Source organism: Sabethes cyaneus, chromosome 1 (assembly GCF_943734655.1).
Source record: "Sabethes cyaneus chromosome 1, idSabCyanKW18_F2, whole genome shotgun sequence".
Classification (NCBI taxonomy): domain Eukaryota; kingdom Metazoa; phylum Arthropoda; class Insecta; order Diptera; family Culicidae; genus Sabethes; species Sabethes cyaneus.
In genome coordinates, this window is record NC_071353.1 from 57,663,355 (window position 1) to 57,689,156 (window position 25,802).

Sequence of the window (25,802 nt, forward strand, 5' to 3'; positions counted from 1 at the left end):
TTAACTCACTGTAACTTAATAGGACATAGCCCCGCTCTTTATTATTTAAAGAATATCGGCAAGGTATCATTCGACACCTGCTGCTTTTGTAACGCTGAACCTGAAAGTTCAGCGCATCTGCTCTGCAATTGCGGAGCTCTTGCATTCATCAAGGCACAACTTCTTCGGAAGTTTCCTTCTTGCTCCATATCAGGTATGGAACCTAAATTCCAAACCGGTCATTGGCTTTATAAACCATGTAGTACCGAATTGGGGCACAGGATAACAACTATCCCGCTCAACTCCAATAATGGGTATGAGCGATCCGTAAACTGTGTACAGCAATCGGGGCCTGCCACAAAAGATTATCGCAGTGACCTTTTAACCCAATGTCCTTCTGGCATACAAACAAAATATTTATATTCGATAAAATTGGCGGAGCGTGTAACGCGAAGCAATAGAAATAAAGTCGTAAATTGGTAAGTACAGTATTTGTTTTTCCACAAACGTTTCACATAGTACATATTTTATAGCTTTACAGTCGATCGGTTACATTTACACACTTATAGATTCTGGTTTTGAGCGAACGTAAGGTGATAATAGGGTAAATACTGTACTCTAAAGCGAACGGGGAAGATATAAATGTGTTTATTTACCATTGCGGTTTGTAGTGGTAACGTTTTTGTTTGGCGATGTCAATGTTTTTTTTGTAACCTATTTCAGAAGGCGACAGCTTGGAAACTTTTTTACAAAAATATATACGTATGAAGGAAAGTCGATTAGCTGCTACGCCTCAAAAGGGTTCGAGACGAAAACTAGTATTAACATGGACAACACCCAGCTGAGCTGTTTTTCATCTTATTTCTTGATTACGCTTATGTGTTTGTTTACTTGGTGTACGAGTATGAATATTCTATATCAGTTTTCGTGTGTCGGCGCTTGTGAATCTTGTGATTGATTATGACAGTATGTAGAAAAAAAACTCCATTGTAAATCACTACATGCTGAAAGGAAACACTCACCGGGGATGATGCGGAAGTTGGGGGTCAAACTTTCTTTACACTTTGTTGGTTCATCGGAACCTTTTTTCAAGGTGCTTCTGTTGAAAACTAGAAATAATATCTAAAATGCGATGTATATATTTACCATTTGCGTCTTTTTTGCGTCCAGCTTATTCAACAGCTAGATTTACTTTTTCTGGTTAATTAGGACTATAGTCCTAATTTGGTTTTTGATTGACCTTGAATTGTGTTTAAGATTTTTTTTCATTTACATCATAGCTAAAGGAGTTATTAAAAATAGGTCACTGCTTGAGCACTGGAGAAAAATAGCTTTTTTTCCTGATAATAAAACATATTTTGTGTTTCTCTAGGAACCAACACTGAGCTGAAGTAAGAATTCAATGCAGCTTAGAAGGAGTCAGGAATTCCAATATACAGAGACAGCGGTGCAATGACTGAGGGTGGGTTTTACTACATATCTGCTACTTTTTGTTGTTGCATCTTAACCTCTCATAGAATATTTTTAAAGATTTCGTTGTAGATTGTAGCTCACTAGCAGCCAGCAGACGACGGTTGCCGTCATCATCAGACAGCTGACACTGCTTTCTGCCTGGATCCGATGTAGTGTGGCGGCACCACTCCGTGAGGTGGAGCTGGCCACTTGCATTTCCTCCGAGTGGATGTCGGACGATATTCGCTGTGTGTAAAACTGGAAGATGTCGCTGACCTGTGGAAGAAACGTCGGTAGAACGGTTATTGTTCTTTGATCCAATCGGCGCATAAAACTTACCTCGTTCCATCCATAGCGATTCTTTGCTTGTACGATGGACTCATACACCGAACTGGGAAGCAACCCGCGAAGAGTAAATGCCATAACGTGTGTCAGTGGTTCCGAGATTGGTCGTGGAGAAGGTGTCAAAATGACATCATGCCATCGACCAGGTTGTTGGAATGTTTCGTTCATCTGAGAATGGAACATTATTTCATTTACAATAAAATGACGCCAGTTGCTTGCACAATAAACTGAGTTGCTATCATGATCTATGTTGCAATATAACAATAAAGTAAACACCCACAAACATACGCACAAGTGCCGGAGTGACTGTTTATTACTCACCATCAGTTTCCGATAAAGCAGACGAACCTCGAGCAGCGGCGGATAGCTTTCCACCTTCCAGGTCAGATTGTAGCTGTCGGGCGAGCGGCTCCACGGTGGTGACACGAACTCGGCTGGTCCTGGACGACCTGACACTTCCATGTATTTTTTCGATCGACCAAGGGTGTTATCCGCAACGCAGCTTGAATAAAGAGTGATATTTGTTCGTTGTCAGTAAACATAAAACTTGCAAAAGTGCAAAACGGTCAGTATGCTATTCACCAGCCACAGTTTTCCACAGACATGTTCTATTTTAATATCGATTTATGGAACCAGCAGAAATATTAGTGACGAATAGTTAAGGTATGAAAAACTGGAACATCAAACAAACACTGGAACGTAAAAACGTACTAATGAGTATGCAATCGGAAATGGCGTATGGCATGAGGGAGAATGAAATTTCGTTTTCATAAAATGCACTAATCGAGTTTTGCGTGAAACATCGGGAAGCAGCGTAGGAGAATTTATGGGTATGGTACTGATTTGCAACAGTGGCGTTTTTGCAATTTGATTCCAGGGTTACCTTTTAGATTATTTGGCGAAATGAAAAAAAAATGTCTTTAAAACGATTTTGTTATCACTGTGGATCATACTAATTATTTAGAGTCTAAATTTGACAGCCGAAAATAAAAAAATATTGGATGCCATAAGAAATTTACTTTTAAATGAATCGTTAAAATGAATGAATTTGAACATGGTTGCTCATAGTTGAATATATTTGTTTTCCTGTATAAGCTTGTCACTGCGCTCACGAATAGTAATATACAAGAGTACTGCTTACTCGACAGCGAATATGAAGTGTGGAATACAGAAAACATCTCTATAATATCTAGTGGATCTGGATAACCGCGCAACTCAAAACGAAATACTCTTTCCGGGTCTGGTCAATATTGATATTATTGGAAGAAATTATTTAGAAATCATAAAGCTTTAGTTACTTTTGGCGATAGTTATGTAAACAACATGTTTGTTTACAACATCCTGGCAACAGTTCTAGCGCGGTGTTTCCTTTAGACCGCGTTTAGCCTTGGGCAAAACTTCCAATATCACAATTCATAAACGTATATGTTGCACTGATGACGGCTACACGAAAGATATAATAATAAAACAAGTTTGTCGCTTGGTGTCGCTCGGTGTGTAACGCAGAAGGATTTCATAGTGGGGGTCAGTCACAACTTAATCACCATTGATCATCCTATGATGCTAACAAAGTCTCATTCACGACGATTCTCGTAAAAAGTAGAAGGATCTGTATCTCAAGACACAAACGAATGCTTGATGTCTAAATTGTGGTTTTCATATTACTACCTAATTAGGGCTGTCGGTATTTGGCGCTTTTAGTAAAAGCCAGTATTTCAGTATTGGTTTAGAAAATACCGGTAATACTGGTAAAATATAGGTATTAGCAGATTATTCAGAATCAATGGAAATGTTGATGTTCTTGAATTATGCAGATATAATACGCTTAACGATTTCTGCCTTGCTAGAATGGATTTTGTTGCCAACATTTCCAACAATTGAAAAACTTCTGCTTCCATCGAAGTCTAACGAACGGTTCAAATCGCATTGCCAGGAATTTACTTTTCGTTTTTTCACATTTATAGTAAGCAAACTCGCTTTTAATTATTTTCAATAATCCCGATACTGTAGCTTCCAGTATAATGACTGCCCTGTTCTCCTACAGTATCTTCTCCAATTTTTCTTCCATCCCTAAACCGGGGCACACTTGCATAGCGTCTTCCTCTTCATCATCGTTCACCAATACCTGCTCTTCTCTTTTATCAATCCCACTATTCGCAGATAGTGGCTTGGAGATTTCATCTGCTTGTTTAATCAATGTGTCATTCGAAAGACTTGAAAATATTCTAAAGACCCAGCGGAGAAGAATAGATATAAATCACTGGGTACTTACTTATGTCTAACAAACTCACAGTTTACAGTTCAGTAGTAGGGTTACAGCACCAGTTTTCGCCACTCTAGCGGTTCACGAGTGTTTTATTGTTGTTGTTATAGTTTACAATAATTAGCATAACATATTCATTGACTTAAACAGAGTTATATACTGAAACAATAAAATACGACTCCATACTCTTAAGGGGGCATAGTACATTTTGCACCATATTTTTTGCCTAATTTCAAATATTTTATTCTCGATAACGCGAAAAGCGAGTCGATTCGGGTTTTTTGCATTCCAAACATTGCACTTTATACTAATATTTACAATTCTGTTTGCATATGTGAACCTCTTCCCCTCTCCCCTACGGCTCCCTGAACATGATCGTTCGAAAAAAAAAACATGATTTGCGGTACCATGGATTGGCGCTGAGGGTCTTATCCGAATTGAAAAATACCAAAACGACATGAAAGTATATTAAATTATCTCGTGTTTGACCCATCCTTTTTTTAAATGCGAACGCATAACAAAATGGCGGACATTCAAACATAAAAATAAGATTTTTAGTCGAAAAAATTAACTTTAAACATTTCTAAAAAATACAAAAATAGTAATATCAAAAAAGGATGGGTCAAACACTAGATAATTTTGTTGGCTTTAAAACAAAAAAAGAATCATGAGAATTGCTCGAGCCGCTCTTGAGATATTTATGGTACCGACTTCCAAAACCTGGTTTCGAGAAAAACGACGTTGAACTTTTTATTCGCCGTGTAATCGCTCCAGACATGCGCGGTACAAATAGCTGTAACTTTGTCAATTTTTGGAATTCATTGAAATGACTTGAAACATTCGAATCTTTCTTTCGAAATAATCAATAAAAAAAAGTTCGATTTTTTTAAGTTGAAAAAGTACTATGCCCCCTTAACGGTTATATAAGTTAAAATGGCATTATTTTCAGTTGGCGTCCTCAGATTGAAATTGCTCAGATTGCACCGCCTTTGGCGAATATCAAGCAGCCGTTCTGAGCACATTCCCTGTCCAACTTAATATTGATTCTACTTTGTGAAAAAAATATAAATATAAATGAATGTTCAGTCTAGAACAAGATGCAAACGATGCTTCTAGGGGTGGCGTAAACTGGAGCCCAGGCATGGCGAAAGCTGGAGCTCAGCAATGGCGAAATCTGGATCTTGGGGGTTTAAAATTGGTGTCTCAACATACAACAAAAATTTTACGTTTATGTCATTACGTCAAATATTTGGTCTTATTCGAAAAACGTAAGAAAAATTTGCTGTTTATTGTAAGCTAATTACTCGCGCACTTTTGAGCCCTAATACGTGAAGATATTTCAATCAAACTTAAAAAAAATCATAATTGCCCCTGGCGAATATGTGCATACGGAAGCAATTTAACAAAATCAACCCGAGTAACATTTTGGGTTTTATGGCACTCTTATGATGGCATTCAAGACCAAAATTAGGCTTGAAGACCACCATAAGAGTACAATAAAACTCACATTGTTGCTTGGGAAATCACTTATTCCGGCGCACTTGCCGAGCAAACTTTGCTCAGCAAAGATATCAAATTGGTCTCGGTCTAATCGTAAGGAATATTCGACCTGTTGTGACGAGGCAGTTTAGTCATTTCTTCTGGCGCACTTTCCAAGTAAAACAGCAAAATGGTCTAGGTTTAATCGTCGTAAAAAAATCTTCGAACAGTTGGGACGGGGAGATACTATCACTTTTTTCTAAAAACACATCTAAACTTTGTCTTTTCCAATCAATCATGAAGCAAGGATTTACAGTTGGACAATGCTTCATAACTGAATTTCGTTGTTGAAGTAGCGGCTTAAAAGATTTTCCGATCGATCGACGCAAAAATATTGAAAATTGATCTGGAAACCGCAAAGTTATTCGCTCTCAAAACCTATCATGTTTTCGTGATGCTCGCATTTTTTTTTTATTTTTTGGAATGACCCCCACGGTAAAATGGCACACACATAAAATTAATTCGCAAAATTCGGGTTTTTATCCGATTATCATCAAACTTTCATGGCATTAAATGAAGCGATTAAGCTTAGTTTTAGCGTTTTTATTTTCTTAAATTTCGCCTCCGTATCCGAATGCCGGTACTTTGGTCTTAACCGCTTAACCCCATCCAGGAGATCCTGCACAACCTTAAAACCGACATGGTTTGCACATTTACCCATACTTTCTTCATTTCTTCAACGTAGTCAAAACATATTTTAGGATGTTTCAGAATATTTTGCTTCATAATAGCCTAGTATTTCTCGATTGGCCGCAGCACCGGCGTATTTGAGGGGTTATGATCTTTCGGTATGAAATCGACATTATTTGCCTTATGCCACCCCAGCACGGACTTTGCACAATGGCATGAAGTCAATCCTACCTGTAGGTCGTAGGACAGTTGTGAGACTTCAGAAGAGGAAGAAAACGCTTTTGGAAACACTCTTTCATACACACCTTTCTATGTTCACGGTATCTGGGGTCGCGAAAGGTGTACTCCGCTTTCCACATGAACAAATTTCTTGCCAAATCAAGAATTTCTTGGCAAAATTCGACATTTTCTGTTTTCGCAGGTTCTCTGGAACATCAAACTTATCCTTTGCAGTAGATAGAATTTGGGATTTCCAACTTTTTACCGATGGCGCGATGTGACAAATTCTGATATTCGATGTACTTGTGCAGAACTTTTTCGCAAATGAGCTGTTCTTTTGGCGGCATTTTTCATATCTTTTCGCACCTGATAAAAAGACTCACACAGTATAAACAATGCACTTTGAACTTTCTCCAAGCAAATTTTCAATTGATTTTACCCAACGGTTCAAAAGCTAAAGCAATTTGAGTGTGTTGCAATTTTACCATAGAGACCCTTTATCAGCAACCTTCCAGAAAGACGTAGTCTTACGTCAGAAGAAAAATTGGAAACATGTATTGTCGTAAAATGATACTCAATATTTAATAGAGACTTTGATAGTCACTGATTTTTCAGTGAAGACAAATTTCATGGATCGAAAGCCGATGTGGAACGTCAATCTAGGCAGTATGTTTTAGTAGTTTAGTAGTAGTAGTAGTAGTAGCGAGAAACAGAGAGCGATCGAGAGAGAGAGAAAGAGAGGGAAAGAGAGGTAAAGAGGGAAGGAAAGGAAGCGAGAAAGAACACAACACTGTAGTGAAAGGAAGAGTAAGAGAGTGAGGGAAAGAACGAAAGAGTGAGAGAAAGAGCAAGAGAGTGAGAGAAAGAGCAAGAGTGTGTGTGTGTGTGTGTGAGAGAGAGAGAGATAGAAGAGAGAGAGAGAGAGAGAGAGAGAGAGAGAGAGAGAGAGAGAGAGAGAGAGAGAGAGAGAGAGAGAGAGAGAGAGAGAGAGAGAGATTAACCAGCTCCTGTAAAAAAGGGAATCGGTCGGCAAGCAACATTATTTGGACGAATCAGGGGTGTTTAAGAATCTCCTTCCAGAAACTAAATCAAATGAATCGATCGTTAAGTAAGCTCTCCCAATGCAGAATGACCCTAATAGGTGACGAGAAGGGTCCGCTCATTATTCACAATGTGTTGTTAGCCGGCCCAAGGTTAACCTTGGGAACGTCACAAGTACCCGGTTGGACCCTCCCATTCATTGATGTTATTGTTTTGTGATTTTTCAAGTGACCTTCTTCAATTATTTCTGTCTTTGCACTTATTTATTGTCTTTGGGTTATAAGTCATAGCTGTATGCACTTTTTGATTTTGGATATATTATTTAAAATAAATATTTTCTGTGTGAGCGCTCTGGTTCATACGACAAGTTTTGTCTCACGTACTATTATTTGCTCTTTTATGATGTGTTATAACTGTGCTATAATTGATCATAATTATGTATTAACTTAAATATGCTATTTATTTTCGTATTTTTTGGTACCTATTTGAAGTGGCTTCATTATGCCATAGGAAACAACACTCAGTATGTAAGCACCGGTTATGTGAGACTAACCTGGATATTCGAAAAATTTCTTGTGTAGCCAGTAATTACGAAAATTAAGATATATGATATACTTTTTTATAAATTTAATATAATGGTAATGGTACTCATAAACAACCATAGGTTGCACATGTGACATTTACTGTGGCTTGAAAACCACGTGACAAACTTGGATTTATTATACCTGAGAATAAAAATCAGGTATAATGAAACGAGCCAATATAGTCCCTAAATTGATAAGCATTTCCACTTACCAGCGCTAATACGCAGAGTCGCAGAGATGTAGCGCCCTACACGCTTAGATATTCTACTATTAACATTGTAGAAAACTATTATTATAGAAAAACATTATAGAAATTCATAATCAAAGCAAAATAATCTTTGTGACCGATATTCGTTGATTGTCATTTTATCAATTTTGATATGTAAGGTACCATATTTAAGTGCAAATCTAATGTAGAATTACTCCCTTTTTCTACATCCCCGTAGCGTCGGTCTGATGCAGATCGAAAATATGACAAAGCGAGTGGTTATGATTGGACTGAAAGTTGTAAACGACAAAAAAAAAAGACACGCAGACGAGCCTTCCGATAAAACTAGATTGAACGAAACGCTGTGGCAGTGATATGGCGTCGACACTGGTCCTGGAACGGAAACTAACCTATAGTTGCCGAAGTCTTCCTGCTGGACGTGTCGGATGGTCAGCGTGTGTCGATTTCCTCTCGATGACATGGTCCGCCTGTCGGTCGGCTGAATCGGAAATGAGTTTTGATACCATGAAACCTGGAAATAGAGCAGAGAGACAAAATAGAGTGAAAGAACTGAAAAATGTTGAATAACATTGAAAAGAGATAAAAGGCTTCTATGGTGGCTCTTGAATAAGGTAGGTTCTGTACAATGTGGTTTTGAGAGCAGCGCAAAATTGACGCGGTTCAGTACAAATTGGCTAGCGAATGAAGCGCTCGTGAAGCTATTCGCAGCGATACAATTGGAAGCTGTGATCAAAAGATAGACCGGATTATGTTTGATTAAACGAGCAAAAAGAGATTTTTTTTAAACAGCAGTGGCTTGGAAATTCAGAACACTGTTTTGTTCACTGGTGAATGAAATTATCAAAGACTGTCCGTTGGAGACCGATAAATACACCAATTGCACAATCCAATCATTATCAGCTCATTGCAGTAAAACTATGTACAAATCATGACCGCCACTACCAATTGGTTTCCAATCAAACGTAGTTGCGAAAAAGTGAATGATCGAAATGGTAAAACAACTTAACCACAGCTGGACCGCTTTTGAAAATGAAAAGTTTTGTTTGCTGTGAAAAACTTGCCATTCACTGTTCGGTTGCTACATCGAAGTACCTGCGCATGTTAGGATAATTCACGACAAATATGAGTTGAAAAGTGCGATCCTTTAACCAATTAATATGTGAAATTGTCACATTCTACGTTACATATTGCATAAAAATTTGCTGAAGTTTTTTTCGCCAAGAAATGTAGCGTTGTATTCTTTGTACTTAAACCGAAGTCAGACGAAAATCGTTGCACCACCTTATCGTCCACATTATTCGGCCAACAACTGTAATAGCAACAAGGGTTGTATATAAAGTTATTCCGCATAGACTATAATTCAGCGAACAAAGGCGGCAGTCACTAGTAGGTACCATTCTCTAGCACAGACAAGGAGAAAGAGAGGTTTACTGTGTGTTTGTGCGGTGTATGTGTGATGGCGGTATACATTGTAAATGGTAATAACAGTAAAATTTAACTACTTTGCCGAAGTCAATTTATTCAGTTTAATTGATTGTGAGGGGAAATATGCTTTTGCACGGGATAATCTGCCGATGGGATATGCTGGTTTTCTGTGGCCGAGTTAATTACATCGTTGAACTATTAATTCGATTGAGAAAGCAATCAATCTTTGTTCTCTGCATGGATAGAGGTTTGGAGAAAAGTTTCTGTTTTCCAAAGAAGCCAAATGGCGGCGAGTTTGAGCATTCGAGGTGGAGTTGCGATGTGATTTGTTGTGTTTTGAGCGCGAGATTTGTATAAATATTAGTAAAATATTATTGAATTTTGATTATCGAGCGAAATTTACATTTGATTTATTTAGACAAATTGTTTGCATTATCAATCCGTTAGTTCTCCAAAACGGATAGCATTGATTCAACCAGGGGCATTTTGAATAGTTTTGACAAAGTTTCAGTTCAATCTAACCTATTTACAGCTAAACTCGTTTAAGAGTTTAATCCCTATAGAATAGAGATTATGTGGTAAGTTTTCGATTCCCATTTTGGTTCAGAATTTGTCTTACAAGTAGTACGGACTTTATTACGGTAAGTCCGTACTACTTGTAAGAAAAATTCTGAAATGTTCAGAGCAATCTTGTAGGTACTTGTTGTTTCTGTATGTCTTTGTGAATATTTGTCAATATTTTAATTAAAAAACAAATTAAACCTACCCCGTAACAAAGTGACAGTTATTAACAGTTTCCCATAACACCCGCCAGTGTCAAAAATGTCGCGACGATCGTTTTGACGTGCCGTTCAAAATTGACGCACCTTCGATTTCAAAAGGAAATGTTTATTTTTGTTACGTTAGATGTGAACGCAAAAGGCTGCCTGGACTGGACAACGATTTGAAAAGTGCGTATTGATTATTTCAGCATTGTTTCATGTTTTCGGTAAAACTGTTTGAATTCTTGGTGGGTTGCTTGATTGATTTGTTTACAAGATAAAAAGTGGTATTTATTACAAGATTGTCACTCTTGTGTACGAGTTGTCTGCTCTAAAGTATTTAAATATAGCTTGTTTCAATGAAAGTTATCCGCTGCGCAATTCAAAATGAAATGCTCTTTTATGATTGCTGGATCAATTTTGTCGTTAACAGAACAAATTAAGCAAAATTCAAGAGTAAATCCAAGCAATAGAGATCGTTGCAGTTGTACAAAAAACACTCTGTTACATGATAGAACCAAATAGAGCATGTTATTATGACAGAAGAACCAGTTATGCTGCTATTGTCATTACCACGGAAACCTTTTGGTACTTGACATAAAGTTGTCAGTTCGTAAAATACTCTATTGAAATAATAAACCAATTCAGATCTTATATGCACAAGGGATTTTTTGCCAAAACAAATGATAATAAACTCTTTCTTCGATATTTACGCCGCTTTCAAACATCTGTCGTGAACCATGAACCAGCAGTTTTAGGTACGTTTGATTTGTATGGAAGCTGTCACATTGTTACCGGGTTGAATTAAACATAATGACAATGGTCATATGCCAAAAATCGTACACAACCTGAGGAAAACGAGCAATTTGTACTAGCCCCTTCTTGGTTTCGTAGATAACCTCTTTCGGTTTTAGCTAAATTACCAACAAATACGGATAGCCTCATTGTTGCGTTATTTTTTCTGCAAGGTTCGATAGCTTATTCAAAGATAAGAGCAGCAAAGTGTCTTTTCATCTCAGTTTTTATGTTGCACAAGTTTTACTACCATACATTTTAGTTATAGAAGCTTAACGGGACAATGCTCGCCTCTAGGAACCACAATTTCCACCCGAGAGTGGTTGCAGAAAATATCAAATATTCACGCTTGTATCGGTCCGGGTGGCTCCTGTCACTGGTGGTTGAAGCTACAAAACCTGCTTGCTTTCTTCCATCGTAATTTGGTACTGTTTTTAGTACTATTTTATGCATTTTTTGGTTCCTCTTTCAATTTCACCCTGCAGTTAATCGAGCTGAGTGAGTCGAAAACAAATAAACGATTTTTACGAGCCTCCAAAACTGCGATGGACGGGCGCTCTATGCAACACAAGTGTTCATTTTCTCACATCCTCTCTAACGGAGGTGATATTCAGACAAACCTATCTGCGGAAGACTAATAGAAATTTTTTGTATTCATCACTTGCTTGCTTGCAATACAATTTTGGCTGCAAAAAGAAAAACAGCTGGAACAGGTTACGAGGCGAAAATGTGAGAAATTTTACGACAGTTTGATATTTTCGTGAATTTCCCACGTTCTATCGACAAAATTGTTGAAACACGCTTTCTACATTCGTGTCGATTTTGTTTATTGAGACACATAATTTTGGAATGGTTGGGGACAACCAATTCTGTGTGTCATTGTTGGTAATAAAGTTCATACTCCGGAGGATTAAATAGTAAGTAGTGCGATTTATGCAAGTTGGACATTTGATCAAAAACAAGAGACGCAAGTTTGATATTCAATAAAGGGAAAGTGTTACTGCGAGTGGCCATTTAAATTTTATTATCAGTACGAACAATAGTTCTAGTGCGAGAGTGAGCGACTGGGTTTCTTCCAATATCAGTTACATTTATTAGAGATCTGAATTGAGAGACTGTCCATGTCACCCAAAAACTCGCATCACTAAACCAACGACACGCACTGAGTTGCGTCTAATGTACAGATCTGTAATGATCATCCGCGATTTCCTTTGAAGCAAAATATTGACCCCACTCTGGTCAGATGCGGCAGGCAAGATCTTTGGGAACAGAAGAACAATACATCCCAAGAAACATTTTTGTTGTATAGTAGCTTATCAAGCACTTGTTCCATTGGTGCAGCTATACATTAGTTGAGTAAGCTACTTTTAAACAAAATCATGATATCATAAGGGATTGCGACTGCCTTGCGGGATTGGGATAGGCAATTGCAACGAAATATATTGGAATAATTGCATAAACCGATGACAGAGGCTCTGGAACAAGAAGGCCAACTGCTGTATCCTTGAGTGGGCAAGGCTAAAATACTCAGCAGGTTGCTACGTATTTCCTTACAGCATGAAATATTTCGATACTTCACAACTTAACTCATCAATTTAAAAATTTTTGTTACAAATAACATGAGTTGCTATTAAAAATGTGACTTTTTCATAATTTTTTCGCGTGTGAAAATCTTACGTAAGAAATGATTAAGCCCCCCTCCCCCCCCCCCGAAATAAGATTTTGTAAGATTTCGCGGAACCCCTCCCTCCCCCCATTATGCCTTACGTAATTAGTGCACGGCCCCTAAGACCATGTCGCGTGTCATCTAGAAGAGGCAAAGAAGTTCACTACTTGACGAGGACACGTGTTCAGACGATTTAGATTGGAGCAATGCGAATTAAGTGAACGCTAGTGAGTTTCTGAGCATACACCAACATTTATCGACAACCTCAATGCTGATATACGTTCTGTTCGTGAATGGGCCATAAAGGGATTTACAACAGATAATTGATATTGTTTGTTTTTTTATGAATATGTTTGAATTTTGGTTTTTATGAACTTGTTTGAACTTTGTTAGCTGTTTCAATATTCTTTCAATGTCTAACTTTTTAAATAAAACTTGAATTTTGATGTTTCAAAAAATCTTACTAAGATTTTTTACGGGGGGGGAGGGAGGATTGGCCAAAATCTTACAAAGTCTTATATAGGAGGGAGGGGGGGTTCAAAAATGAGGAAAAAGGCCTTACGTAATTATTGAACGGCCCCCTGATTACGTGAAACGTGTGTCGCTGGTTTAATGATGACAAGTTCTCGCGAGCTACTGAGTTGCCATGGCCAGTCTCTCAATTCAGAACTCTAACATTTATCAGTGGTAGCAATCTTCAGAGACTATAGATTACAAAGGCGCCGAGACACTCAAAAACCGCTAAATTTTGAATGAAAGCGGAGAGTTACCTTAATTTATGATGGTACTCTCGACAAGGCAGGAAGGTAAGGTAAGGTAAGGCAGACTCGACAGATAGAGAAGTTAATGAAGTTGAAATAGCTGATGGATGGAACGCCTATTATCATCGCATTCAACGTTCGGAAGTGTAATGTAACTTGCCTATACGGCGTGCAGTTCATTATCTGAGCATTGCCACTAGGGAGAATCAGTTGAACATGATCCTGAGCAGTAAAGAGCGCCAAAAGGAGAACCGAGATCATGACGAATTAGAATGTTTCAAAATAATGACACTCGCAAGTTTTACAAGAAGGTGAACCAATCTCGTAAGGAATACACACCGACACCTGATGTGTGACGGACGAGGGATGGAATCTAATCACAAACGAGCGTGAGGTGATCGATAGGTGGAAGCAGTTGTTCGATGCATATCTCAATAGCGAAATTGCACAAGAAGGTGAAACGGAAGGAGTGCTCATGGAAGATAGTAATGTCCCAGCACTTTATCAACAAGAAATCAATGAAGAAAGCAGGTTGCTGAAGACCAACCAAGCCGCTGCTGGTAAGAACGGCCTACCGGCAGAGCTTTATGAACATGGCGAGAAACGCTGGCAACGGCTCTACACTGGGTAATTTCTAAGGGAAGGAGGAGAAGCTACCGGAGGAATGAATGGAAGGAGTAGTTTGTCCCATCTACAAAAAGGTTGATCGACTCAACTGCTGAAACTAGCTCGGCATAACGGTGGTAAATGCCGCCTACAACGTACACTCCCAGATCCTGTTACACAGAATTTTGTAAGTAATTATCAAGCGAGCTTGATAGGGCCTCGCGCCGCTGCGGACCAAATATTCACCATCCGACAGATCTTGTAGAAATGTTGGGAGTACAATGTGCCCACGCATCACATCTTTATTGACTTCAAAGCAGCATACGATACCATCAAAACCAGCTATGGCAGATAATACATGAACACGGTTATCCGGATAAACTGACGTGCCTAATGAGAAACTACATTGCATCGAGCGATGTGTTTCGTGCGCATCTCGGAAACACTCGCGTCTTCCTTTGAGACGCGGCGAGGATTGAGACAAAATGACGGCTTATCCTTCTTGCTGTTCAACATCGCTCTTGAGGGGTTGATCCAACGAGCGGACATAGAAACGAGAGGCACGATTTTCACCAAGGGTAGACTACTCCTAGGCTTTGCAAATGATTTTGACATCATACCCAGCAACCTTGTGACGGCGCAGATAATCTTCATCAGACTGAAAGTGGTGTCTATTCAGGAGGATTGGGTGAAAACCAAATGCGTCGTAGCCCAAAAACATGAAAGGAAGAGGCTGAGAAGAAACAAACGCGCGCCTCTCACGGATTACGAGCTACAGGCACTGCTTGGAGAGATTTTCATCGTACATCTGGCAAAAGTCGGTAGGCTACGGTACAGAGACTATACATAACAGAAGCGCCGAGACACTCAAAATCCGCTAAATTTTGAACGAAAGCGGAGAGTTACCTTTATTTATGATGGTACTCTTCGTTTTGTAGCAAAATTTAGCGGATTTTGAGTGTCTCGGCGCCTCTGTAATCTATAGTCTCTGTAGGCTACGGTGAGTCAAAGACGTCATAAGGATGCCGGACGACAGTGCGACGGAAACAACCGCACAAAAAAACGCACATGGATATATATTCCTCCTTTCCATGATAACAATACCTTGAAAGCCGAATTGAAAGAGCTTGTTTGACAGCTGTCAGCAGACATGCCATTCCAACATTGGTAGCTGGAGCGTCAACGGAATTTACCACTATAGGCAAGAATAAATCCAGTGCACTATGGTCAGAAGGCCAAATTAGGCGGAATAAATTGTTTACTCAGTAGTCGTTGGTTCTAGACTATTTACGTGTTAGCAACAAACCGTTGATTCAGGATGCCGCTTTTTTTGGCATGAGCTATTTTAGGGCGACCCTTAAATTAACCAAGATCCAGAAATTATCTTCAAAACAAAACAAGATAGAGCGATATACATTTCAGCAATTTTCTAGCTTGAAGTATTTTGAGTAATATTGCAGAAGACGGAATGCCTCTATCACGAACCGTTTCCATATTAGGGCGATACGCCTGAATCAAGTTAGGGTGACCCTGCTACTTTGCGATTTTTCTCCATAAGTTTTTTATTTTACATTTCTCGCAAAAAAAAAAACTGGATATCTACTTTACTTCTACACTTATATTAAATTTTGCAATAAAAATTGGTCGTTTTCAAATGTTAGTATCTTAGAAAGACGCAAGCAGAATTAAAATCGGCTGATTGCGTTTGAAAGAACGTGATTTTCTGTGCATAATAACGAAAAACTGGATAGGGGATATCTATCTCAAATAAATCATTTGAATATGTGGGGTTTTAACAGATTTAAGTATATAAAAGTTAACGTATTGCGCCATAACTCCGTAACGCTTTGACTGTTCTTCATCAAACTTGGCGTACATCTTTCTTGACATAAGTAAATCAGCACAGGGGGTTGACAAAAGCAGAGTGGTCGCTAAAAAGGGGAGGGGAAGGTACAAATAAGTAAAAGCGGCTGTAATTATCTTGCATTTCGACTGTTATAAGTTGTGTGAGTGGGCCAAATCTAAAAGAGAATGTATACGCTTAACCTCATGTTTGTTGACTTAAACTTTATAATGAGGTTAGGCATTAAAAACGGTAGTCTTTCCAATAAACGGAGGGAATAGTAGTCAAAGTAATGGAATCAAATGTGTTTTATAGTATCATAGAGTGGAATAAGACGTGAAGGGGAAATAGCGAAAAATTAGATGAAGCAAAGTCATTGAAGCAACACTTACAAGGTTTGTAATTCATTTCGTTTCACCAAGCTAAGGGATCCGCGCGTTATAGCAGTTTAGTGTACCACCATCACTGGCGGAATGGTGTTATTTTTAGACACAAATTGTGTCTCGTCCACGTCTCTTGTAGTCAAGTACCGAATGAGAAGTTTAAACAGTTTTCTACCGGCGACGGGAATTTCCGTAGTTCGCACCTCCCCTTTCATCAGAGGCCTCTTTTGCCTTTCAGCTACTTGTACATCTGTTTTAGATAACGTTGAAAATCTCAGGCGAGCATGAGAAGCAGAGTGCAGAGTGAGAAGCATAGAATCCAAAGCTTACTTCACGCAAGCCTACGACAAACAACTGCTGGTACTGTGTGCATATATTCTGCTACCTACACACTCGCGAGTGTACAGCCTTATAGCAACTTTTTGCACATCCCGCCTGCAAAGCCAAAGCTCACGAGCTGTCAATCGGTCGTGAGCACGAGCGGCACATTAGGAAGTATGGATACAGATTTTACTTTACTTTTTTTTCTTCATTTTACACCCTCGCTTACACACGCGGGTAAGAGCGCGGGCCATTGCGAGCGATGATAGGTATCAACTGCTGGGTTGCAATGATGAGCGTAAGCAACGACCGTGGCTGAAAACTAAATACACTTGATTCAGAAAATTGCCCGAATATGGAAACGGTTTGCAATATTACTCAAAATACTTCAAGCTATAAAATTGCTGAAGTGAATATCGCTCTATCTCGTTTCGTTTTGAAGATAATTTCTGGATTTTGGTTAATTTAAGGGTCACCCTAAAATAGCTCGTGTCAAAAAAAAAGCGGCATTCTCAATCAAGATTCTGTTCCTAACACATAAATAGTCTAAAACCAACAACTACTGAGTAAACAAATTATTCCACCTAATTTGGCTTTCTGGATCACAGTGCAGTGGAGGATGATGACGATCGACGGGTAGCGGTGGAGTTATTGCGCAAATCACTGAGACCCCTTGATTAGAAAGGTAGTAAACGAGGTCGAGTGTTCGTCCAAGGTTAAGGAGTTGAGGAATTCGAATCCATCAACCACAGCGGCACTAGTAGCAAGAAGAAGGAGGGAATTGTACTATTGCACTACACCATTAAATCAGTAAATTTGCTATTGGTTGTAATCACCGCAAATGAGAATTCGGTGGTCAGAAAACCCTTCAACACGTAACTCACGTATCGAGAGGATATGCTCGCCTATGAACCTGACTACTTTGCTTCTATCGGGAGGGATGTAAACTGCTACAAGCAAATACTTCATGCCTCCGATAACAACAGAAACACAGATTTATTCGAGACAACTTCCATGGTTTAGATCGATCGTCGAGCTAGGGAATTGTTGAGTAACGGTAATCAATACGCCACCAAAAAACTTTTGTGACTAATTTTCGAGCTACGATCATATCGATACACGCTGAAGGCGGATCCAAACAGCTGAAGGGAACTAATGCAGCCATCGAACCGGTTTCAGTTAACGTGATTACATCATATCTGCAGTTATTAAATGCAACGAACACGTCTTTAAAACGTGCACAGTCTGATAGTACACTCTGATATGGAGTGTGGTTGAGAATTTCGAAATAGTACTCCTAACACGTGGAGATCCCAAGCTGGAAGCGGGAAAAACAACTAGACTGTTTGACGCGGGCCGGAACTCAGGACGAGCTGGAAGCGTTCAAAGTATCAGGAGGTGTCACGTTTAAAACGGCGCCGTACTTGCCTGAGAGTGATAGTCGGGAGATCCCAAAATCAAATGGAATAGTCCAAAATACGCGTAACACCTGTCCAAAATACATAAATCACCCTACTGCAGTCAAATTGCTGATTTGAATATGTTTTCTATGAAGGGTGTCATTGAACCATCGAATTAATTCAGATATTCTATTTGTCCAATCCTAATCCATTTCCATTGCTGTAACGTCCGCTTTCGAACAAGGGGGAAGCGGCTGGCAAAAAATGTAAATATTACATCGCACCTAGCTAGTAATACGCAAGCATTTCATAATGGTCATAACACGGAAAGCGGAAAGAGTGCATAGGAAGCAAAATCCAAATGAAACAAACCTCTCCCAGCAAGGATTAATTGATGCAAAGGATTAGAGACGATGGCAATAACATGTGGCTGTCTGTGGGGCACAGGTGAGCGACCAGCATTCAGTTGAACTTTGGGTCGACCTAACAAGCACTGCTCAAACCGATTATATTCGTATGCTTTTTATACCTTTTAGGTTAGGTCTGCTCGTTTGGTAAGGGGTAACAATTTCGATAACATTGGTCGGTGTTGGTGTAGGTTACTTTTCTTTTAACGTAACAACGGTTTACGACTGCAAGTTTCGTGTTGATAATTAAGGTACAATCGTAATCAACAGCTTTATGGGAAACAAGTCATTAGAAGCCTGCTGTATTGTATAGTAAAAAATAACACCGCAACCCATTCAGCATTCACATAGACTGAAATCAATTTCGGAGACTAACGACCGATGACAGTGCTACGTTGCTAGGTTTTCCGTAGGTGAAAATTCTCATCCGCACAGTCATAGCAAATTTGAACAAGTTGTTAAAAACCGTAACCAGATACGGTGCGAAGCATGTTGAATGTTCCACGTCCGCCCGTAGTCAGGTCAAAATGGCACACAGGAGCAACTTCCTCTTTGTTTGATAGGCCGGTGCTTTGCATATTGGTTTCGTAACCATGCCACGGTTTGGCACTCGAACTCGAACGGCAGTGCTGTATGAACAATACGTGAGAGGAGTTATTCATTTGCCTTGCTTCGCACCGGAGTCGGGGTGGAGTTGATTCAAAAACAATTATATGTTAAATATTGGACTTAGTTTTGTTTTCGAAAATGATTATATGAATTTAAGCTCTAAATTTTCAGGATTATACTGGATCATACAATAACAGAGTTATGAAAATGGTTTCAAAATCCGGAAAATTGACTAGTATGTGCTGTACGTGCATGCTGAAAAATAAACGCTATTTTATCACAGACATCCGGTTTACACACTATTAAGAGTGAGTTCCGAACCCACAACCGGCAATTGCTGCAGAATGACGGATGCTGCACACTCACGCAATCACGTCACCTGATGCAATGCGGAATCATTTGTTTAAACGCGAACTGTGGGTTCGAATCTTAGTAGAATCAAGTCTTTCGATGTCAAGTGACTTTAGCATGGGTTTATTCTCAGGCCCCTCATTTACCCTTCCTTCCTGCTGAATTCTATATATTTACAGATTGAAGCCTCTTGATAGTGCAAAAGTCCTTCCTATAGTTAAGTGTAGTGTAGTTAAGGTCGAGGTCATTTAGCTGCTCTATCGTTAGAGGACTCCAAGGTAATCGTCGATTTGGTCACTGACAATCACTCCAACTAATATTTCATCCCTTACGATGAGAAACAGCAGCGGTGACAAAATGCAGCCTTGTCTCACATCAACAGTAGTCCTTGCACGAGAACGCCTCGTACTGAACTTCGATGAGATGGACCAGCTTATTTGAAACTCCTCTTCGCTTGAGTGCGCCCCAGATGTTTTCGTCTATATGGTCTACACCGAGGGGTAAGACACTTCATAATATTATCATATATTAATATATTAGACAATATATATTGGTATTATTTTATCTTGCCATTATATTAAAGCCCTATAAATGTATATCTTTATAGAGCTTTAGCACAGACAAACGGACATAACACTCGTTTTCCATTCTTCGTGCCGATTAAACCGTCATTTCAAATTGGGGCTTAGTTGGGAATGTCTCCGTTTTGGTCAAAGTGGCGCTTTTTAACGAAAGAAGGGGAATGCCACATAAAAATACTTGCTAGTTCAAGGGACAGCCCTGTTGCTATTTGATATTTGGGAATGTCGATCATAGATGGTGCTTCTGTTCAGACTAAATGTGAGATACGTCTGTTTGTCTGTGGGTTTATTATATTAGGGTGGGAACGGTATATATATATATTAAGGTTGAAAAAATATTTCCATAGGGAAAAGTAATATATTTTCAAATTTTCAACAGTGTCTTACCCCTCGGTCTACACATGATCGGCTAGCACACAATCCGGTTTGCCGCCGCCGGAGAGTAGCGTCGATATTCCCCTGGATCCGGTTGAGGATTACCTATCAGAGTACTTTGAGAGTAATACAAAGCAACGTAATGCCACGCCAGTTACCGCATTCAGTTAGGTCTCCTATTTAAGGGACTTTGACCAATAGGCCCTGCATCCAGTCCACCGGAACAGTTGCGATTTCCCGCATTTCTTGCTGACAAAGATGGGTCAGCTTTGAGCCACTCAGTTGAAATACAATCTATCCTTGGCAGGGATGGTCCGATCACCTTGACTCTATTTTGATTTATTTGACAGTACCGTTTCAACCGAGCAAAATTTGATAAAGTTGTACATGCCATCCCTGTGTGGGATATTTGTAGAACTAGTAATCATCTACAATGTTGCTGAATAAAGTTTTGCTACAGGGATATCCTGATATAAAACAATGTATAATTTCAAAAAATTGTCTTATATCGAAATTGCCTTATATTGAAACATGATTTAAAAAAAAACATTAGCGGACGCCAATTGTGCTCTGTGTTGTGTGTTTACGGTTTTTGAACTATTTATTATTGTTTGAGCTATTAGCTTTTTACAACTTTTAGGGTTATTTTGAAATAATGAACATCTTCATTGCGCAGATTTTGGAATGGAAAATTAGTTCTGGTATCGTTACCAGCTATGTCAAACGCATTGTCTTATATTGGGGTTAAAATTGGCTTATATCGAGGTTGTTTTATAACGAGGTTGTCTTATATCGAGGCATCCCTGTATATCTTTTATATTTGCGGTGCTACAATACTGGTACCTTATTTGTACGTTGTACGTACCTAAATGAACGTTCACTTAGTTACTAATAATTGTAGCACCGTAACTACAAAATAAACAGCAAAACTTTATTTAGCACAATTGTAGATAATAACTAGTTCTACTAATGTCCCATGCATAACTTTGTCAAATTTTACTCGTCTGAGACGGTACTGTAAAATGAATCAAAATTGATTCAAAATGATCGAGCCGTCTGGGTTTATTAGATTTCATGCTCTTGACGGCTGCTTCAATTTCGTCCAGTGAAGGCACCTCAGAGTTGACGCGATTAATGCGACGAATTATTGGCGTCATGTACTGCTGGTTTTGTTGGTCTCTGACATTTGAAACTCGAAAGAGTTGCTTAAAATATTCTGTTCATTGCTTAAGCTATTCTGTACGGTCAGTTAGTAGTCTACCAGCTCTGTGGAGGCGGCGGTTTCTCCTTCTTCGGCCATGGAGTTAGTCCTAGGTATTTTGTCCTGCCTAAGAGCCCTCTCTAGTTCGGAGTACCGTTGACGGGCAACTGTCATAGCCGGTTTGGTTCGCTCAATGTCGACTTTCGTCTCTGTCCACTCGTCGATCTTCCTTCAAATTTCATCCAAAATCCACTTCCTTCGTCCGCTGCGCACTTTGCTGAGAGTTTCGTTACTGGTCGTGATGATGGCGTTCCTGATGCCTGTCCATTGCTCTTCAACGGTTCTACTAGGTGGCAACTCCGAGACTTGGGATTCAAATTGTTCGACCAAATCCCTTTACACCTCAGGGTTCTCCAATCGGTGGATGTCGTAAAGGTATTTAACAGTATAATCAATCTATATGGTATGCCAATTTTGCTGCAGTGCTCGTGGTAAACACCACACATTTGAAAATGATGTATTTAGACAGTAGAATCAATATATATAGAATGCCAGTGTCGCTGCTTTTTTACAGGACTCATTGTGGTAAACATGATGCTAACAATCTGTATCAAGTCTGTGAATCGGGAACTTCATTGTCAAAGTTGATCATTGTTATTTATCTGGTCTCTATCTGTGCGCTGGTTGATGCTGTCATCAGTGCGCTCATCGCTGCGTTTTCATGCCAGTGAAGTGTTTTTAAACGTTCTTTTTGTTTTCGTCTGGATGAATTGAACAATTGCGCCCTTTTGCACTAAGTTTTTCAGAAATTTGAAGTAAGCGAAGTTTCCAATCACAATACTTGGCAGCCATATTTGAAATTTTAAACTGGTTGTCAAAGTTTGACAATGAGATTCCCCATTTGATGAATCTCAGACACACACACACACACATATGCATATATAATGTAAATACATTATCTGAACATGTGTGATGTTTACCACGCGCACTGCAGCGACATTGGCATTCTATATAAATATATTGATTATACTATTTAGACTATATGCGCATACTGTCGCACGTATTAGACTGTCACACTGTAAAGGCCACCCGATAAAAAAATTATCCATTAAATCCATTAAACACCAGCGCCACTACCCGCTTACGAAAAAGTCGGATGCCATGCAGAAATCGAACAGAATCAACATGGCGTCGGCAGAATTTGACATTCACAATCGGTTCGTTTTCTTCATTTTTCGCCCTATATCCTCTTTATGTCACGAGTGACGTTTTCAAGCAAAAGCTTCGTCGAGGTGCGCGTCGCAATTTGGGAAAAAGGTAAGGTTTAATTTAATGTTAAACTAGTTTTTTCCACACTCAACATGTTAAACATTTCGTTTTTATATATTTTATTCGACAGACTACGTAGCCAGCTGTTGGTGTACCGAACGTCTACAGGACCAGCTGCGGGGCCAGTTTCCAAAAAGCAAACAGAATTAAATTAAATATATACATGTATTTATTTTGGACAATAAAATGAGTGTAAGTTTGCAAAAAATATTTGTATTTTTGCATTTTCAACCACAAAATTACGCAAAATATAAAAATCAACTGAGCTGGTTCCTATGCCGGTTCTGTTCGGCATGGCTGACAGAAATCGAACAGAAATCCGCCAGAAAAATCAAAACAAAACCGTTATGCGAAATTTCTGCCAGAATCGGTTGTTGCATTTCTGCCAGTTTTCATGGGTGATGGCGGCCAGAAATCCGGCAGAATGCCTGGCAGAAAAAGTTTTTCGCTGCAAGATTTTTGTTCGATTTCTGCCGGACGCGCCTAAGCGGGTAGCGTTCTATATGCACTCGAAAAAATCGGCACGTCAAGTTTACGTGAAAACACGTAATTCTGATCCATCACACTTTTCATGTAACATTCACGTGAAGTTTACGTACGATCCCGGTAAATTTTATCAACTTTCCCATTAACTAGTACATGAAGTTCATGTAAGTTCACATCCCCGGCACGAACGTCATTCTCATACTTTTTTTTTGAAGCCGTTTGAGCCAGGCTTGCTGGCTCGATTTTACGTCAAATTAGACAGCAGTTGTAAGAATTACGTAATCATACGGTTGTATATTTCAGAAAATTTGTTGCATGTGGGATGTAGATGATGGCAGATGTTCATTTTTTATGATAAGTGCAACGTAAGATAGGATAAATTCTGACTTTTGACAGTCTTATTTTTTACGATAAACGAAAGAGGGGAAACACGCTGCATTCGTCATACTTCGCAGCATTAAATACATGCGGTGTCCAGTATAAATTTTGCTTCAAAATTTGTTGTCCAACTCTATTACCACCACTATCGGAAGCGGCTTCAGCTGACAGCTGTCGCGACAGGGATCTGTGTAAGTTGCTGTACAGAAGTTTACATGATTTTTCACGTGGATGCGACGCGCCATTTGTGAGTGTATATTTATTATACTCACCCACGCTCAAAAAAATCAGCACGTCAAGTTTACGTGAAAACATAGGTAATTCTCATCCATCACACTTTTCATGTAACATTCACATGAATTGTTGGTAACTCACACTCATACTAACCAGTTTACGTGCAATCCCGGTAAATTTTATCAATTTTCCCATTAACTACATACATGAAGTACATGAAGTTCACGTAAGTTGCTGTACAGAATTTTACATGATTTTTCACGTGGATGCGACGCGTTGATTTTTTTGAGTGCAACTTTCTCCTCCCGTTATTGGACACGTGCGATGCGCAAACGGTATCTTAGCAATAACAAGTTGATGGCCGGATGCAATATCAGCGCTGGGTGTGCGTACGTCAAGAAGGCTCCTTCGCCATTTTTGGATGATGCAGGTTTTCAGTTCGGCCGTCGCGGGAAACCTGCGTGACTTTATAGGCTGGTCTGTGGGGGGAGAGCTTTCACTAATGACCATGTTGCTATTACGACAAAGTTCTGTAAACTGCTCCTCGTTTTCGTTCATCTCTCTTAGGCCATAACGCGCTCAAGGTCCATATTGTTACAGCCAATCTTCGCGTTGAAGTCGCTCTAGTGAATTTGGATGTTCCCCTTCGGGATTTTAACAACCACATTGTTCAGCTGGCTGTAAAAACTCTCTTTCTCTTGCTGGTCGGCTGCATTGGTTGGCGCATACTACTGGATTGTAGTAAGGTTTCTAACCCGTGTTCTGAATCTAGCCATGATTATTATTTCGTTTGTCGATTCCTGCTTCATCAGGGCCGCATGTACCCCTGTGCTCAGTAGGAATCTAAATGCTCTTTCTCGATAACTGAAACAATAAACCATATTTCCTTTGAAAAAGGCCAAAACCGAAGGCCGAAACGTCAGGCAGTATAAAAAGCCGTTTTCGATAATTAACCGACTGTACAGCCGAAAGTCCTCAAAAAATACATTCCAGTCGATCTCAACAACTGAAAAAATGAATCTTGTTGAAAATCTTCTAATTAATTAACGAGCCCAACAGATGTTTTGTCTCTTTTTTGCTACGCGCTTGATATTGTGAAGCGTTTGAATAAATCTGAAACGTAATAAATCTGGTAGACACGTTCATTGAACACATCCCTCGAGCTTTCCTATTGAAATTACCATCAGTTCTACCTTTCACATGATTATGCGGAACACCATAGTAATACTTGGTTAAACTTTTTTTATTCCAAAAATTGTTGCTCATACGTAGCACTAATAAATTATATAGTCATTAGGTGATATTGAAACAGAAGTTAGCAGCTAAAGCTTGTGTGTGACCCATGATTGTGGAATGACTGTACTCTTAGTTTGATCGCAACAATACATTTTCCAGCGTGAAATTTTCCAATTTATTAGCAACTTAGATTGGCTTTCGATCAATATTTCGACCCGCCCTAGCGGCAGTAAGCTACCTGTGGGAGCGGGTCATCGTAGCATACCATCGTAGTACTAAGCTGACAAAATATCCAATTAACAAAAAGTTAATTCCCGCAGTGTACAACACAATTTCCGGAAGTGAGAACTTGCTTGTTAGCTCGTTTCGTATC

At 39.3% G+C, this 25,802-nt stretch overlaps 1 protein-coding gene across 1 annotated transcript in view; it reads right to left on the reverse strand.

Moving 5' to 3' along the window:
• Positions 1 to 1,503: 1,503 nt before the first annotated feature.
• The window catches only part of LOC128745717 (hemicentin-2), a 131,108-nt gene continuing 106,809 nt past the window's right edge, over positions 1,504 to 25,802 (reverse strand). The window contains exons 6-9 of the mRNA XM_053842796.1: positions 8,671 to 8,792; positions 2,098 to 2,278; positions 1,771 to 1,944; positions 1,504 to 1,707 (exon numbers count right to left, since the gene is read on the reverse strand). Coding sequence (XP_053698771.1) covers positions 1,504 to 1,707; positions 1,771 to 1,944; positions 2,098 to 2,278; positions 8,671 to 8,792 — 681 coding nt within the window. The remainder of the gene's footprint in view (positions 1,708 to 1,770; positions 1,945 to 2,097; positions 2,279 to 8,670; positions 8,793 to 25,802) is intronic.